Source organism: Phyllopteryx taeniolatus, chromosome 3 (genome assembly GCF_024500385.1).
Source record: "Phyllopteryx taeniolatus isolate TA_2022b chromosome 3, UOR_Ptae_1.2, whole genome shotgun sequence".
NCBI lineage: Eukaryota > Metazoa > Chordata > Actinopteri > Syngnathiformes > Syngnathidae > Phyllopteryx > Phyllopteryx taeniolatus.
In genome coordinates this window covers 30,527,280-30,543,215 of record NC_084504.1, presented here as the reverse complement: position 1 = coordinate 30,543,215, position 15,936 = coordinate 30,527,280, and the positions used below count along the sequence as shown (strand labels likewise).

General features: G+C 42.5%; 1 protein-coding gene across 1 annotated transcript; it reads left to right on the top strand.

Annotated features, from left to right (window-relative positions):
* Positions 1–220: 220 nt before the first annotated feature.
* Positions 221–1,625, top strand: LOC133475891 (uncharacterized). Its single transcript, XM_061769308.1, has 2 exons — positions 221–364; positions 721–1,625. Exons 1-2 carry the CDS (start codon positions 323–325, stop codon positions 1,324–1,326), a joined length of 648 nt encoding a protein of 215 aa, XP_061625292.1. The 5' UTR covers positions 221–322; the 3' UTR covers positions 1,327–1,625.
* Positions 1,626–15,936: the final 14,311 nt, after the last annotated feature.

The window sequence follows — 15,936 nt, the reverse complement described above, 5'->3', positions numbered from 1 at the left end:
AAAAAAAAGACCGGGGGAAAAAAAAATCAGAATAACATAAGCCACAAAAAAAAGTGCAGGGGGTGGGAGTAAAAAGTAAAGGAGGGATTGTAGTTTGAGAACAAGAGAGGGAGGTTTGAGATGTGCAGGACTCTGTAAACAGTCAGTGCGGGGGCTGGAAAATTAACGCTGCATAAATAGTGTGAAACATGTCCTATTTTCTCTCCATTCCTTCCCTCAGAATGCTCTTTTGAAAGAGCTCAGGATGCAGGGCTGTCAGATGAACGGCAGACAGGCATTTTCTAACTTTGTTTGATCCTCCTCCTTTTAAAAACACTTGCCGATGACAGAGAGGAGGCAGAAAAAGGTTGCGGCGTGTGTGCTGGTAAGTGAGGGAGAGGAAAGACAAGCAGACAGTCGACACATGTAGTCACACTTACACTTGCATTGACACTCGCTTTATAGCTAGTGCCACCTCTCACTGAGCTTGTGTCTGATACACGTGTCAAGCCCTCAGCACATCTGTTCAAAAAAATAATAATTTAGGTAACAGGACTGTGCCAAGCGTTTAACCCCCACTCCCAGTCTTAGTAGAAATATCATCATATATGATGGGGGGGGGGGGGGGGGGAAATGAGTGGACTTACCTTTGGCCTTCCCATGGCCCGCAGAACGTCTGAAAGACGCGACTTCCTGTGGACCATGTGATTTGTGGACAATGACAAGTCTGCATATCGACAGGGAGTGGAGCGGCTGGAGCGGCGGTGCGGCCGACACAACCTGGAGCTGAACACGCTCAAGACTGTAGAGATGATCGTGGACTTCAGGAGGCATCCTTCGCCACAGCTGCCCCTCACGCTGTCCAGGTGCCAGGTGTCAACCGTCGAGACCTTCAAGTTCCTGGGAATTACAGTCTCTCAGGACCTGAAGTGGGCGATCAACATCAACTCCGTCCCCAAAAAGGCCCTGCAGAGGATGTACTTCCTGCGGCTTCTGAGGAAGCACGGCATGCCACAGGAGCTGCTGAGGCAGTTCTACACAGCGGTCATCGAATCAGTCCTGTGTTCTTCCATCACAGTCAGGTTTGGTGCTGCTCCAAAAAAGGACAGACTCCGACTGCAACGGACAATCAAAACTGCTGAAAGGATTGTCGGTACCCCCTACCCACCCTTGAGGACTTGCAGGCTGCCAGAACTAAGACAAGAACGTGCAAAATCCTCTCGAACCCTCCGCATCCCGGTCACCGGCTCTTCCGGCTCCTTCCCTCAGGTAGGCGCTACCGATCAATGCAAACTAGAACTAGCAGACATTCCAACAGCTTCTTCCCTCTTGCAATCAACTTCTTAAACAGCTAACCTACAATTCCATTGCAACATGCTGCCAATTTTTTTTGTCTTGAGTTTGTTGTCACATTTCTGAAGGGGCCAATTATATATTACTCGTGCACTCGCTGTCGTAGTCTCACCACGCTGCACTATTTGCATATCTGTTGTTGACCAACAACAATACTGGCCACCCATGTGCCTGAGTAGCATCTGCACCACTTGCACTCTGACTGAGGAGTATCTGCAACATTTGCACAATCGACATTGTCCCAGATTATCGCACTACTAGTCACTTTAAACTGCATACACTCCTTGAAGTCTCGGCGCCCTTTGCACAATGGTCATTGCACTGGACTATTGCGAGATTAGTCATTCAAAGGGCTCTAAGTGCTAGAGGACTCTGCATCTTTCTGTACGATTGTCAAAAAAATAATTAAATAAATTGTACTGGCATTACCAGATAACTAGCAACCCTTTATTGCTCAGTGACTGTTTTTGTCAATGTCTTTATGACTCAAACGTGTTCTGTCGATTGACTGCCTGTTGTCGTACTAGAACGGCTCCAACTACCGGAGACAAATTCCTTGTGTGTTTTTTGGACATACTTGGCAAATAGAGATGATTCTAATGCTGATTTTGATTCCAAACAAGTGAGTGGGTAATGCGTTCGGGCGGGGTGTCCAAACTTTGTCCTTAAAGGCCCGCCGCGTACAGAAAACTCGGAGGATACGGATGGACTTTAGACTTCTTTTTTCATTTCTTCAACGGAAATGGCAAAGAATACTTTAAAAAGTGTGTTTTAATATGTTTCAGTGTGTTTAAAGCGTGAAGGAGCAATACAACAATACTGTATTTTTTTTTTAAAAAAACATTTATATGGTCTGTTTATATCTTGATTACATCATTCCATCAAAGTGGTTAGGGTGTAGTTCTACAAATATTACTACGTTCTATACGAATGCTCATAAATATTTGTGAACATGCTGAATGAAAGCTGGACAGTTTCCTGAAATTGTGCTCAAAGAACCTGTACAATATCATAAATGTGTTTACAAATTACGGGATGCACAGGTGAGCTTCCGTTCTTCTTAGCACCAACAAAAGGCCACCCCCGCGTGTAAATTTATGTCTGGCGTGTCAAACCTGGCCGTGTTTTAAATGATTTATTCAACTGCTCCAGCTGTCCCATTTACACGTCATTGATATGGAACCGCTGCCACCTCCAAAGCGGGCTAATTGTGTGTGACATTCTGTTATGTCTTCCCATCTCACACAGTTACATTTGCACCATGAAAGTGAGGTGTAAAATTGGATCAAGAAATTCTATGTTTGAATACAAATCTCACGCAGGATGGTTGATGATTTGTCTTGACTTCATTTGAAATGAATCATTTACCATTAAGACAGTGATTAGTGTTCATAAGAGTTCCGGTCAGGAATTACACTACAGATTACATTGAGAAGCCCCTGCCTCCTTCTGGCAGGTGTTCATCTTTCATGTTTGAAAAGAGGTATTCAAATAATAGTGAGGGACGGTCAATAAGTCACAGAGGAGTTGTCCATCTCCTCTTGTGTATCAAAGTTATCCATCTAGAGCTCTTCTTCCCATAACAACAACCCTAACTTCCGTTCTCCTGGTAACAATATTGTCTTCACCCTTTGTGTCAAACAACATCTGCCTGCGGTTTCTTCGGCAGCTAATGAATTCCAAACAGAGTGAGGAGGGGAAAAAAGCAGGTCATCTCTCCTTGGTCTCCTTCTTTCTCCCGCCAACACTATTTCCATTTACAATTTCAGTTGTTCATTTGCATGAGGAAAATGTGTTGGGTGACATGCGTAGAGGTTTACCCCCCACGCTTTTATTTTCTGCTTAATTTTTCCACTAATTATAAGCAGCAATGATGCATTATTTACATAAATAATTGTTGTTCCGTCTGTTGCCTCATATTTTCCTTCATTCTTTGTGCGTCAGAGTTGTTTTGGCATTTGTCGTCCGCAGGGGTAATTCTCCTTGGAGAACATTTTCAGATCTCTCATGACTGAAATATCTTGGATCGTGTTTTGTTTTTTTGGGTTTTTTTTTGCCTGGTGTTTGTTATGGTGTTTTGCTGTCCTTTGTTCAATAAATAGATTCATCCTACATTTTTACTTCCCCTCAAAACTTCTAGCTTTCATAAATAAATATGTCAACTGTCAACACCCTTTTACTATTTTTATTTCAAGACTGAACGCATTTTCACAAGTTTACAGGGAAGGTTGTGGTATAAAGCATCAAAAGCAGAGCTTGGATGGGAGCTGCACGAGTCAAAATGTTCTGTTTATTGTAACCGTTTTGTTCTATCTTGGTTTTCTTCCTATGGATGGATTCAGGGTTAGAGACTCGGATGGTTTATCACAGGTTGAACTGTAAACTGACCCCCTACTGCTCAGAGGACTTTCACATGAAGGACAGAATAAACAAACAGACCATGTGTTTTATTTAAAATTGGATTTTTTTTTTCTGTAAGGAAAGTTACTTGGAAAAATGGAGAGGGCGAAGTTGCAAGCTATTCTACACTGTGTAATGTATAGTAAAAAAATAATTTAAAAAATGGTGTATTCGTTGGAGATGCGGTCATTGCGCTCATCGCTCATTTTTTTTTTTCCAGTTATCAAGTATCAAATTTATTATTTGAATAGACCAAGACAATCTGATTTTGTAGAGAAAATAATAGGGACGAATAATGTATATGAATAACCCAAAATTAGGATACCTTTCAGCTTCCTCTGTTTTTGACTTTTTCCTGTCTAAATTTCCGTCACTTGCAAAACATGTTGCTACAGTGCTATGCTAGTGTGTGCAAAGTTGTGATGACGAGCTTAGCTGTCGATTGTTGAACGTGTGTCCTTAAATCTTGCTGCACGTCTTGGATTGGACAGGAGCTTCTTTTGGGGGTCGCATCGTAAACACCGATGTACTGTGAGGACTTGATAAGGAACACAAATTTATTAGGGTATGGCGACATCGGACTGACGAGCTGTACACACCTCTGTCCTCTCTGCTTCCATTTCTATGCAGCTGCGCGCTTGCTTCAACCAGAAGATAGCTACTGTACGTAATACGTGACGTCAAACGGAAGACATGCATTTTAAGGTTTAGAACTTCCTGGTCAAATGTAGCATCTGTGAACACTACCATGCTATCGCTAGGTGATCACAAAGGTAGCTTCGCAACTCAAAAGCTAATGATGTTGAAAACAGCGACACTATGTAATAAAGCTAGCTGCTACTGGCCATCACTGGCCATTTTATAGAAAATCTGTTTACACTAGCTGATAGTTAATCTTTAAGAAATATGTTAATTATTGTGGTCGTTTGCAGTAGTTTAGAAATATAGTGCAGAATTATTTTCGAACAATATCGTCAAAATTGAGTTTACTACCTTTGTGAAGGCAAACATTTCTTGTGTCGGGTCCCATTGAGTAATTTATCTGTATGATACTGCATATTAGTAAGAGTAGAAGCAAATCAGTATTATCAACAGTAATAATACTATTGAAAAAAATTACATTTTCCGATCTTAACGAAGGATCATCAGGGTTGTCCCGAGCTCAGGGTGGTCTCGACAAATCAGTTCGCTACAGAGACAAAACAAGTAGGATCAGTCATCTTTTTTAAGTCCTCCTCATTATACAGCCTCGGACTAATTCCTCATACCTAAATACCTGCTTGACTCGGATGTCAAGGCTCTGTTTGGTTTTGGACCTCGACCTGGAGGTCACTATAAACGAGAGGACCGGGCTAGACAGTATGTAGGTTTCTGTCTTCTAATTGAGGCAAGGAAAGTGTGCATGAAGTGAGGGGCAGAGGGCGATCTTCAGAGGCCAATTAATTTGGAATACAAAGTAGTGGTGCAATCTGCTCGGGTTTCTGTCCTGGTGTGTGACAAGCTCACACGGACCGTGTCTCGGAGGTAGTGGCAATGGAATAAATTAAAGCTAACCAAAGTACCTCTCCACCTCCCATCGTTTGCAACAAACTCACACAGCTCCTGTTATTGTAACTGAAAATCCAAAATGAAAAAGTCTAAAAGTCATCATATGCACAATATCCTTTCCGTGCTTTCATATGTTTTCACACCGACGCCCTTTAGTCCAGTCCAGGTTGTAAGCAGAGAGTCGCCACACACAGACACACACACTGTTATGTTACCTCGTTGATAAAACTCCAGAAACAGAAACTCAAACATCAATATCAATACAACGTTGGTATTGATATTATCGATATTTGGATTGATCTGCCCACTACTACTCATACATTCAAGGGATTGTAGATCGACCGCCTCCTTATCATCTTTTCAACGCGACAATACATTTAAAAAAAATAAACAGTGGTTGCACAGGGTATTGACTGAATGCCGTTCAGTTCATCTTTACAGTTCTGTGAAAACGAATCCTTTCTGTGGTAGTGTATGTGTGTGTGTTTGTGTATTTTTAATGCACAGTATAAAGTTTATTTATTAAAAGGGCAGGTCATACTTTCTTTCGTATACATTCAAAATAGTTGCACGGTTTGGGAGTCAATTTAGATTTTAAGAATTATTATGCACGTGCAAAAAAACTAACTGAAAATAATTCATAGATCTTCATAAATTGATTTAATCGTAAAGTGCAATACTGAACTTGGTCTGTGTTTTTGTTTAGATTCTATTTACTTTTGTCCAGTTTTGCTGCGTCCCATTTTCATGTCGTCTCGCTCGTTAGGTTTTCTTCTGTTCCCGTTATCCCTGTTCCTTGTGTCTACCAATCAGGCCCCTCGTGTCTTTTCCAGGTGTGCCTCGTTGTCTCATCACTTAGCTTATACAGTATTTAGTTCCCTGGTTTCTTTCAGTCTGTGTCAGTTCATTGATGTACTTGCCTTAGTCACGTATTCGTTGTCATGTTAGTATCTTATTGAGTTTATTCCTATTGTTTCTTTAATACTTTGATTCTTGACTTTCTGGGACTTTGTTCCTTGTTTACCTTTTTTGTTTTTGTAAATATATACTTTTGAGACACCTACATTCCCTGCGTTGCTTCCTTGCATTTGTGTCCTCCAGGTTTTTGCCTCAACACCTTGAAAACCAACTGTGACAGTATTATATTTTCCCGTTCCAAATACCTGCGACTGACGTTTTGTGCCTAAAATCATGGTAATCAGTTTCAATGCACGCATGCGGATAATAAACTGAAGCAAATTGCACGTTTTTATTGAGAAATCGGAGGTTGTTCTGAATGTTTTGCAATATCCGTAGTTCATTAAACACAGATTTTTTTTTTCTAACATTGCACTAAAACAAAAAGGGAAAACACCAACTCATTATCGACAGTAAATTAACTATGCTTTGACTTTACTGGTCCGGCTCACTTGACATCAAATTAGACTGTTTGGGTCCACTGAATTACAATGAGTGTGTCACCCCTGTTATAGATATATATAAAAAAACATACAGAAAGCAATAGAAAGCTGGTTGTTAGCCCCATCTTTGCTACACAGCGCAATAAATACAAAATGCACGTTCAACATAGTCTTTGTACCATACATTGTTATGATGATGTACTTAAATGTGTAAAAATGCTGATATACTGTATGTGTGGGCTGATGAAGGCCAGGGTAAAAGCCAAGAGATAAAAGATGCTAACAAAGAGCACAAACCTAGTTGTGGAGGAGAGAGGATTGCAGGATTGAGCTCCTCTGTGAGATGATTAATTTATAAGATCAGTGGCGAGGTAACGCGACGGGTCGAGTAATGGTCAGAAAGTGTTTGAAGGATTATTTTGTCCTATGGGGCAGTCTTGCATTGATGCCACTCTTTTATCTTCTTCCCTCCATCCATCCATTTTCTACCGCTTATCCGAGGTCGGGTCGCAGGGGCAGTAGCTTTAGCAGGGACGCCCAGACTTCCCTCTCCCCATCCACTTCTTCCAGCTCTTCCGGGGGGATCCCGAGGCGTTCCCAGGCCAGCCGAGAGACATAGTCTCTCCAGCGTATCCTGGGTCGTCCCCGGGGTCTCCTCCCAGTGGGACGTGCCCGGGACACCTCACCAGGTAGACGTCCGGGAGGCATCCGAATCAGATGCCCCGACCACCTCATCTGGCTCCTCTCGATGCGGAGGAGCTCTACTCTGAGATCCTCCCGGATGACCGAGCTTCTCACCCTATCTCTAAGGGAGAGCCCGGACACCCTGCAGAGGAAACTCATTTCAGCCGCTTGTACCCGGGATCTTGTTCTTTCGGTAACGACCCACAGCTCGTGACCATAGGTGAGGGTAGGAACGTAGATCGACCGGTAAATCGAGAGCTTCGCCTTTCGGCTGAGCTCCTTCTTTACCACAAGGGACTGATACAAAGTCCGCATCACTGCAGACGCTGCACCGATCCACCTGTCGATCTCCCGTTCCATTCTTCTCTCACTCGTGAACAAGACCCCAAGATATCTGAACTCCTCCACTTGGGGCAGGATCTCATCCTCGACCTGGAGAGGGCACGCCACCCTTTTCCGACTGAGGACCATAGTCTCAGATTTGGAGGTGCTGATTCTCATCCCAGCCGCTTCACACTCGGCTGCGAACCGCTCCAGTGAGAGTTTGAAATCACGGCTTGATGAAGCCAACAGAACCACATCATCTGCAAAAAGCAGATGATGCAATACTGAGGCCACCAAACCGGACCCCCTCTATGCTTTGGCTGCGCCTTTAAATTCTGTCCATGAAAGTTAGGAGCAGAATCGGTGAGAAAGGGCAGCCTCGGTGGAGTCCAACCCTAACCGGAAACGAGTCCGACTTACTGCCGGATATGGCGACCAAACTCTGACTCCGGTCGTACAGGGACCGAACAGCCCGTATCAGGGTGTTCGGTACCCCGTACTCCCGAAGGACCCCCCACAGGACTCCCCGAGGGACACGGTCGAACGCCTTCTCCAAGTCCACAAAACACATGTAGACTGGTTGGGCGAACTCCCACGCACCGTCGAGGAACCTGCCGAGGGTGTAGAGCTGGTCCACTGTTCCACGGCCAGGACGAAAACCACACTGCTCCTCCTGGATCTGAGATTCGACTTCCCGACGGACCCTCCTCTACAGCACCCCTGAATAGACCTTACCAGGGAGGCTGAGGCTTTTATCTTCTTTTTCTCACTTTTTATTTTTTTGTTTTACACTTCTCCTCAGTGTACAGCGTTGCACGTCCTTTCCTTGCAAAAGTAATCAATTTTGGCCACGCTATGAATTAAATATTTGCCATGGTTTAATCAGTATCATCTCTAGGATGGGTTGTCAGCTCTGTGTCGCAATGTCTTTTACAGTAACAAACCAGGGTTACATGTGACATATTACATTGTTTTGTTTGTTTTTTTAAATAACACACTCTGTTTTCACTTTCTCTTTAACCTTAGATTTTTATTCATGGTAAATGCGCCTCCTTGTCTTTCCTCAATCTCTGGTCCACCTCTCTCACGAAGTCACACTCTGTCTCGCTCCACCAAGCCCCCCTTTGCTCTTCCACCTAGCTAGATCTGTGGCTCATTGCTAATGCAGGGCGCATAGCTGCAGCCATAGACCTCAGTGTGGAAACACCCAGCAGACAAGAAAAATGACGTCCAGCGCAATCTCATTTTCAGAGGGGCTGCAAGTCAGGCAGGAAATGGCTATTATTCCATCGACACTGTCGGTATTAACTTATTTCCTTCTCTAAATACGTGAATGTTCATGAATATCTATTGAGTTCCAGGTGCAAGCGCGGGAGGTTTTGTCACCGCACACTTGGGTGATTGCAGCCCTATATTCCGCAACCTCAATTCTGAGATTGAAGTGAAAGACAATGGTAGTGGAAATTGGCTCATAAATCCAGCGGAGGCAAAAGCCCGTTTGAGTAATACTTCCAGCTCATGCGTGCTTTTTAAGAAGCACAAGCCCTTGTGGCTTACCTCCTCCACATGCTTTTCTTCAAAGTAGGTGGCCCGGTTTAATAGCTTAAGTCTTCTTTTACAGGATGGCTGTAGTTGTTTAAAGAGCAAGACGTCAAACCAGTGCAACACTAGATAGATGGAATAAGGCATTTATCAGACATTGAGATTTCTTGCATTTTGACAGTGTACAGGCCCTGGCCAAGTATTGGTCAATGTGACAACCTCCACCACCTTATGTCTCTTTTGCTTGTATTAGCTGACCTATAACATCACATCAAACTGCTACTAAGTTAACAGTGATTCGGACAGCATTGGATAGCAGCACTTCTATCACAATCAAATAGTTGATGACATCATTGATATTTGTTCAGTACAGTACAGTGTGCCCCAAACTTTTTGGGGGCCACCGACCGGTTTAATAAGAACAAACAGTGATTTTGCAATAAGATTTTATGTAAAATATTTTTTTTAGCAGATTAAGCGATTAATTGATGGCATAATCAATAGAAGAATCAATGCTGAAATTATTCAAAAGCTGCAGCCCCAGTCGAAAATTCTCGTTAAATTGGCCGACTGCAACCGTTCAAACATTCAGTATAATCAGGGCATTTTTGCCTCCCATGCCAAGCTCAGGTGTTACTCCAAACATCCTAAGTGTGGTTAAAGATCGAGATTAAAGTGATGGGACGGTCCATCACACTGTCTTGCCAGGTCCTCCCACACCAGTGCTTTGTTGTAATCATCCTTGTGCTTCAGCATCTACAAAGCCAGTACACTTGTTTTCACCCAGTAGTCGGGCACCCGGTTCTGCCTTTTCTTCATTTGAATTTTTCAACTGTAACAAATCCCAATTTTCAGGACCTTGTCCTTGTGACGACCAGGATCACTTGACGATCACTTCGGTACGCTTGTGAAAGGGGGAGCTAGGTGTTGATTAATCGAAATACATTTGTCCACCCTCTTCTGTGTCGCAATCGAACTTTATTAATGGGAAGGACATATAAAGCGATATCTATTGTTATTTTGACAGAAATTGATTCAAAGCGTTGTTCTTATTTGCACGTACTGTCCGCACACTGCACTGTATATGTGCTTAGTTTCCTTTTTTTTGATTGGCTGACACAGCTATCAACACCCCACCAGCAGATCTTGGTATGGAAATGCGAACCTGATCAGCATTTACCTGATCTGAACCATGCTGCTCCCTCCCACACTTCTTTTGTCACAGCACTGAGGAAGAGCAACATTAACCTGTACTTGAACTATTGGGTTGAAAACTAGTGCACAGATCATGACACCGAAGAGGCAGGCTCTGGGGCATGGTTGCCAGATCACATATGCAACGTACAGGCAGCACACTCCGTCAAACCTCCCCATAAGTGACAAAGAGATGTACAGTCAAAGCTGAGATGGCGCACTTATGACAAAACCACAGGCAATTTGCATTTGTCCAAGATGTGCTTGTCGACTTTCGCCAAAGGCTACACACATTGTTCAGCGGGTCTCTGGTCTATATAACTTCCATTCATGAGGTGATCATGGTGGAGGGTGGCAGATGAAGAGTCAGACGAGAACAAACAAAAAACTACAAGTGGAAATAGAAAGAAGTGTGCAACTCTGGTTACATGTGTCCGGTCAGAAGCAGTTCGTTGCAGAAAGGAGACGAGCGCAGAATTGATTGAAGGTGGTGGACCAGAAATGAAGATATTGATTTTGGGGTCAGAGTCACAGGATGAGGTCCTGAAATAAATTGATATAAACATATCAATACATCAAGTCTATTACACCCCAAGCACACACATACACTTTCACAGATTTATTATGAACATTGTTTAGCCTTAGAGATGCTTGATTAATGCACATGTAATGGCTTTTATAGGTAACTGGGTGAAATAAGTTAACTAGGTAGTGATTTCTGACCGTTTGTCAGAGATATCACATGCCTTTCAGTTCCAGTGATTTAAGAAGCGTTAGAACAGGGACATTACTTTAATTCTTTTCTGTCATGACTGTCAACGTTGCAAATACAGCAAAAGGTGCCGTTAAATTGGATTTCAAAAAAACAAAAAAACACGCACACATAAAGAAGGGGAATTCATAAATGGCAGCTATGAGTGCTACCAGACTGTGGAATTTGAAAACCCATCTCATCTGCATAGTAAAAGAATAAAAGGAGCGCCATAAAGAGAGCACTCAAAAAAGGTTAAAGCACTTCATATTTATGGGTCAGAGGAAGACCATTTAGCAGGAAGAAATGAAATGACTTGGCTGGGAGACCAACAGAATCTCAGTGTAAAGACACAGCAGCCAATTAAGAGAAAGGTCAAACCATAAAAGAGAAAGCGGTACAGGAGATGCTCTGCACGCATAGCAATGGCATCTCCTTTTTTTTAAACTGTCTGTCTCACCACAGCCTAGATAGTGCTTGCAAAATGCATTTGTCTTTTATAATGACGATTTGTTTTATGAACCACAGTGCGTAGAAACTTCACATGGATAAAATGTGTCAAGCTGCAGGAGAGTTAGCAGTGCACTCAAGTTGCGCTGAATAACCGCATCACTGTACAGTTCGCGATGGCAAAGACTCCGTCCGAAGACGCCGTATGATCAGCAAACACTACCACAGTTCCTACCACATTTAGCGACTAATGTCCCTGCTTTGTTCAAGTGGTGACTGGCGGGGGGTGCTGAAGTCCAGCTTTGTCAGACACTCGGGAGAACAGACCACCCCAGGGAGTCTATGCGCTCCCAAGGAGGTGTCTCTTGAAGCCTTATAGATTACATTTACTGAGGTAATGAGACAGAACAAAAGCTGTCTATATCAAGCTGTTCCAACGTATTCGTCTTGCACTGATTTTCATGTCCAGAGGCTGAAAACTGCTGGGTTTTTTTTCTATCAAGATACAAGTGCGCGTGTGGTATTTGTAAAGGTCCCCGAACGACAAAAAAAAACACAACAACAAGAATAACTTTACATTTTTAATAAAATAATAGGATCCAACCACATCCGAGGACATTTCTAGATCCCTGAGGTTCCCAGGCAAGGAAGACCAGGAGGGCCCCAACCATCAAATCATTAAAAAAAAAAAAAATGTTTAAATGGACAATGGACACACAAATATATTTTTAATTAACTTGACTAAATTGACACATAAAATAACAAATAACGACCAACACTGAAAGCAAACATAAGAAAACAACATATTTCATTAGCTTGCTTTTACATGTTCATGCAAGAAAAGCCTTGCGTGTGCCACAAACACAACTTTCAAGAAATGAATGGAATGATAAATGACAACTTCAAAGCTTCACATGCACATTTTTGTTTACTATAACATTTTGCCTAAACCAGAAAATTCAAGGAGGTACACTTGCCTATACGGAATATCTTTCTATTCTAAACACAAATTAATACCAGATTGGATTGACCAAGTTGACAGCAGAATTGACTTAATTGAGCTAATTTGTACCTGTTCTGTGTAGACAAATTCAAACAGTTTGTGTATCTATATATAGACATTTAAAACCTAAAAGGTTTTCACTACACATACATTTTCTGTGAGTGGTGAGGAATTATCCAACACGTAACAATAAAACATTCAAGTACGAGTTAGATACACCTGACGTGTCCGCTCCAGCCTCTGCAGAGCATCTGGCTGCGTACATGGGCACAGGAGCGTGCATGAGGAACGACAAGTGTAATGTGAAGTGGCGTGACAATTTAGGGTATTAAGTGTTCCTGGAGATGGACTGGAAGGGTTGCCACACTACTGGACGAAAGGTTGTGCAAAATAAGGTTGAAGAATCTTCTGGTACTAGTTAGTACATTTCAATATTTGTATTACTTCTGAAATCGTAGTTATTGCTACTAAAAGCTATTCACTTTCGTCACACACAAATGAATGATTCCGAGTGTGTGTGCACTTGTCGATGAAAAGCTGTCACGTTGCATTGCAATCAGGAATACAACACAGTGTGATTGAAAGCACAACCTTGAGTTTATATTACATAGAGGGATTGCTGCTGCAAGACTGAATCGTGCGGACAATTTACAGATTGTTAGTCCTAGATTATTGTGCGACGCAGCAAGAAAAGCACACGTACTCATGCTGATTGTCTTTTGTCTGGACGAATGGTGTACGTAGTTTGGAGGAAATTTGGAGATTTGGATTTCTTCAACTAACAGGCTCATCTAACATTGGAATAATGACCTAACTGTCTTTAAATCCATGATATGAATGAGAAACAAAACCTTGTAACCTGCTGAGCTAAAAGGATCCAACAGTGGATGGGATGTAGAAACGTACAACAAAGGTTTTGCTCCAACAGTATACTGTACAAAATTAAAATTCAGTGTCCCCTTATGCGCTAAACTATACCGTTTTTGTTTCCTTTTACATTTTTAATGTAGTGGGAATTTTATGAAATCACTTTTAATGGTATAAAACCTACATTTCTCTTCGTCCCCAACTCCACGACTGTATGTTTGGTTTCCTGATTCACTCGCTCTCATCTGTCCAGGCTTGTGTTGTGAGCGAGCGGGTGTGGTGAGGCAACACATTGAACATAAAGCCACCTGTCTCTTTCACCCTTCCTACCTGCCCTCGTGGAGCTGTTGGGCAGAAGGCCCCATCAGCGCTCCATCTGAGCCTTGACGACAGCACTGCCAAGCCCGGCTCCCAGTAGAGCGCTCGGAGTTGACATTCCAAACAGAGCGCGGGGAGACAGGGCTGCCCGGCCGGCTGGCCGGTTGATGCGTCTGTGCTGGAAAGAAACGCGGCGCATGTAGAATCAAAGCCAGTCCCTTATGGGGTTCCATAGGCTTGATTCACTTCACATTTAACCCCCCCCCCCCCAAAGGGCGAAAAAAAAGAAAAATTCATTTTCTGAATATTCTATAAATATACACACACGTGTATACATATATCTATATACATATATCCATCCATCCATTTTCTGAGCCGCTTCTCCTCACTAGGGTCGCGGACATGCTGGAGCCTATCCCAGCTATCATCGGGCAGGAGGCGGGGTACACCCTGAACTGGTTGCCAGCCAATCGCAGGGCACATACAAACCAACAACCATTCGCACTCACAGTCACACCTACGGGCAATTTAGAGTCTTCAACCTACCATGCATGTTTTTTGGGATGTGGGAGGAAACCATATATATATATATATATATATATATATATATATACACAGCAATTTCTGGGGCACATGCAAAATGTTCAATATGCTTGTGAAAATAGAATATACATAATCAAAATGACTTATTTAATTAAATACATTGTTGTGGACAATAAAGATGTTGTTGTTTTTTTATTATTATTTAGTATCATTTAACCATTTATTACACACATTGTGGTTAGCAGAGCAGTGTGTGTGGGACATGCCAAGATCACGTACATCCAATGAAAAAAATAATAAAGGAAACACATTTTAAAAGACTTATCATTGTTCGAGTATGTGCACAAATGTTTGGCCACCAGTTTGATTATTCTGCTAAATGTTCTTATGGGGACACCAAAGGCACTTTATAGTGATATTGACCCATATATGATTTTTTTCATAATCGTCACATTGGTGTTTTCAAAGTAATTTTCTTCGTTTGTCTGTTGTTTCCTTTTTCTTCTGAGTGGGGCAACGGAGCCATCTGTCTGAAGTGGCAAGGACACTGGAGAATGTGAGTGGGCATGCCACTTGTTATTGAACTTTGGGGCACATATGGCAAGACAAATTCTGTTCTGCAGCGCTGGTGCACCTTCTGGCTGGCCTTTTTTATTTTTATTTTTCAGTTAAATTTCAAAATCAATACGCCATTGGTAAATCAATTTGAATTTGAAATTAAGAGCACTATATTTTCCTGCTTTGTCAATGTGGCCTCACGTGCCTGAAGGTTGATTCCCTCGAAAACTAGATTGACCAAGGGTCCTGGAACGCTGCCCGCCGCTCCAATGTTCCACTGAATCGCTTGCTGAGTTCACTAGTGTGAAGCACATTTGGTGCAGTGTATTTAAAACATGTTCATGACTATAAAGAGGTTGTTCTTTGAAAAGCGAACCTTGCATTTTACACAGATTGACATGTCTTCCATTTGTGTGCTTGTCCCGACTGCCATACTGTTCCATCCGTCTGCTGGTTTCATATCCCGTGGGTGCTGCTTTGATACATACGGTATCAGAAGTGCGCTTGCTCGCCATGAGGCTGTTGGATGTTTGCCCAGTGCAAGGAATAAAAAGGAACGTTCTCTGGAGTTGAGTGAAATGCAATGATGTACGCTCTTGTGAGTGCTTCGTATTATTCTACTGTCAAAATAAATGTGTCGGAAATTAAATGAAAAGTTCAGTACAGTCCTAGAAAGAATAACCTGTAAAGTTTAATGCCAAAAACTTGTACAACTCAGGATTTGCACAAAATATTTGTTAAAGTTTAGGCAGAGTGCGTGGTTGTTTGTAAACTGACAAAAGTAATGACAAATATTGAAAACTTACCGCACCTGCCATGAAACTGTGCAAGGTGCAACGAAATCTTAAGACTATCAAGGAATTCTGGAGCCAAATGTGCTGCTGAGTGTCATAAAGGTTGGTCTCAGCTGCAGGCCATGGATCTCTCCAACTGGAAAACGATGAAAAATGGCTGAGAACAAAACATCAGACTCTTCTGAAGAGCCCATCTCAAGCCTATTGAACATCTATGGAAGGAGCTGA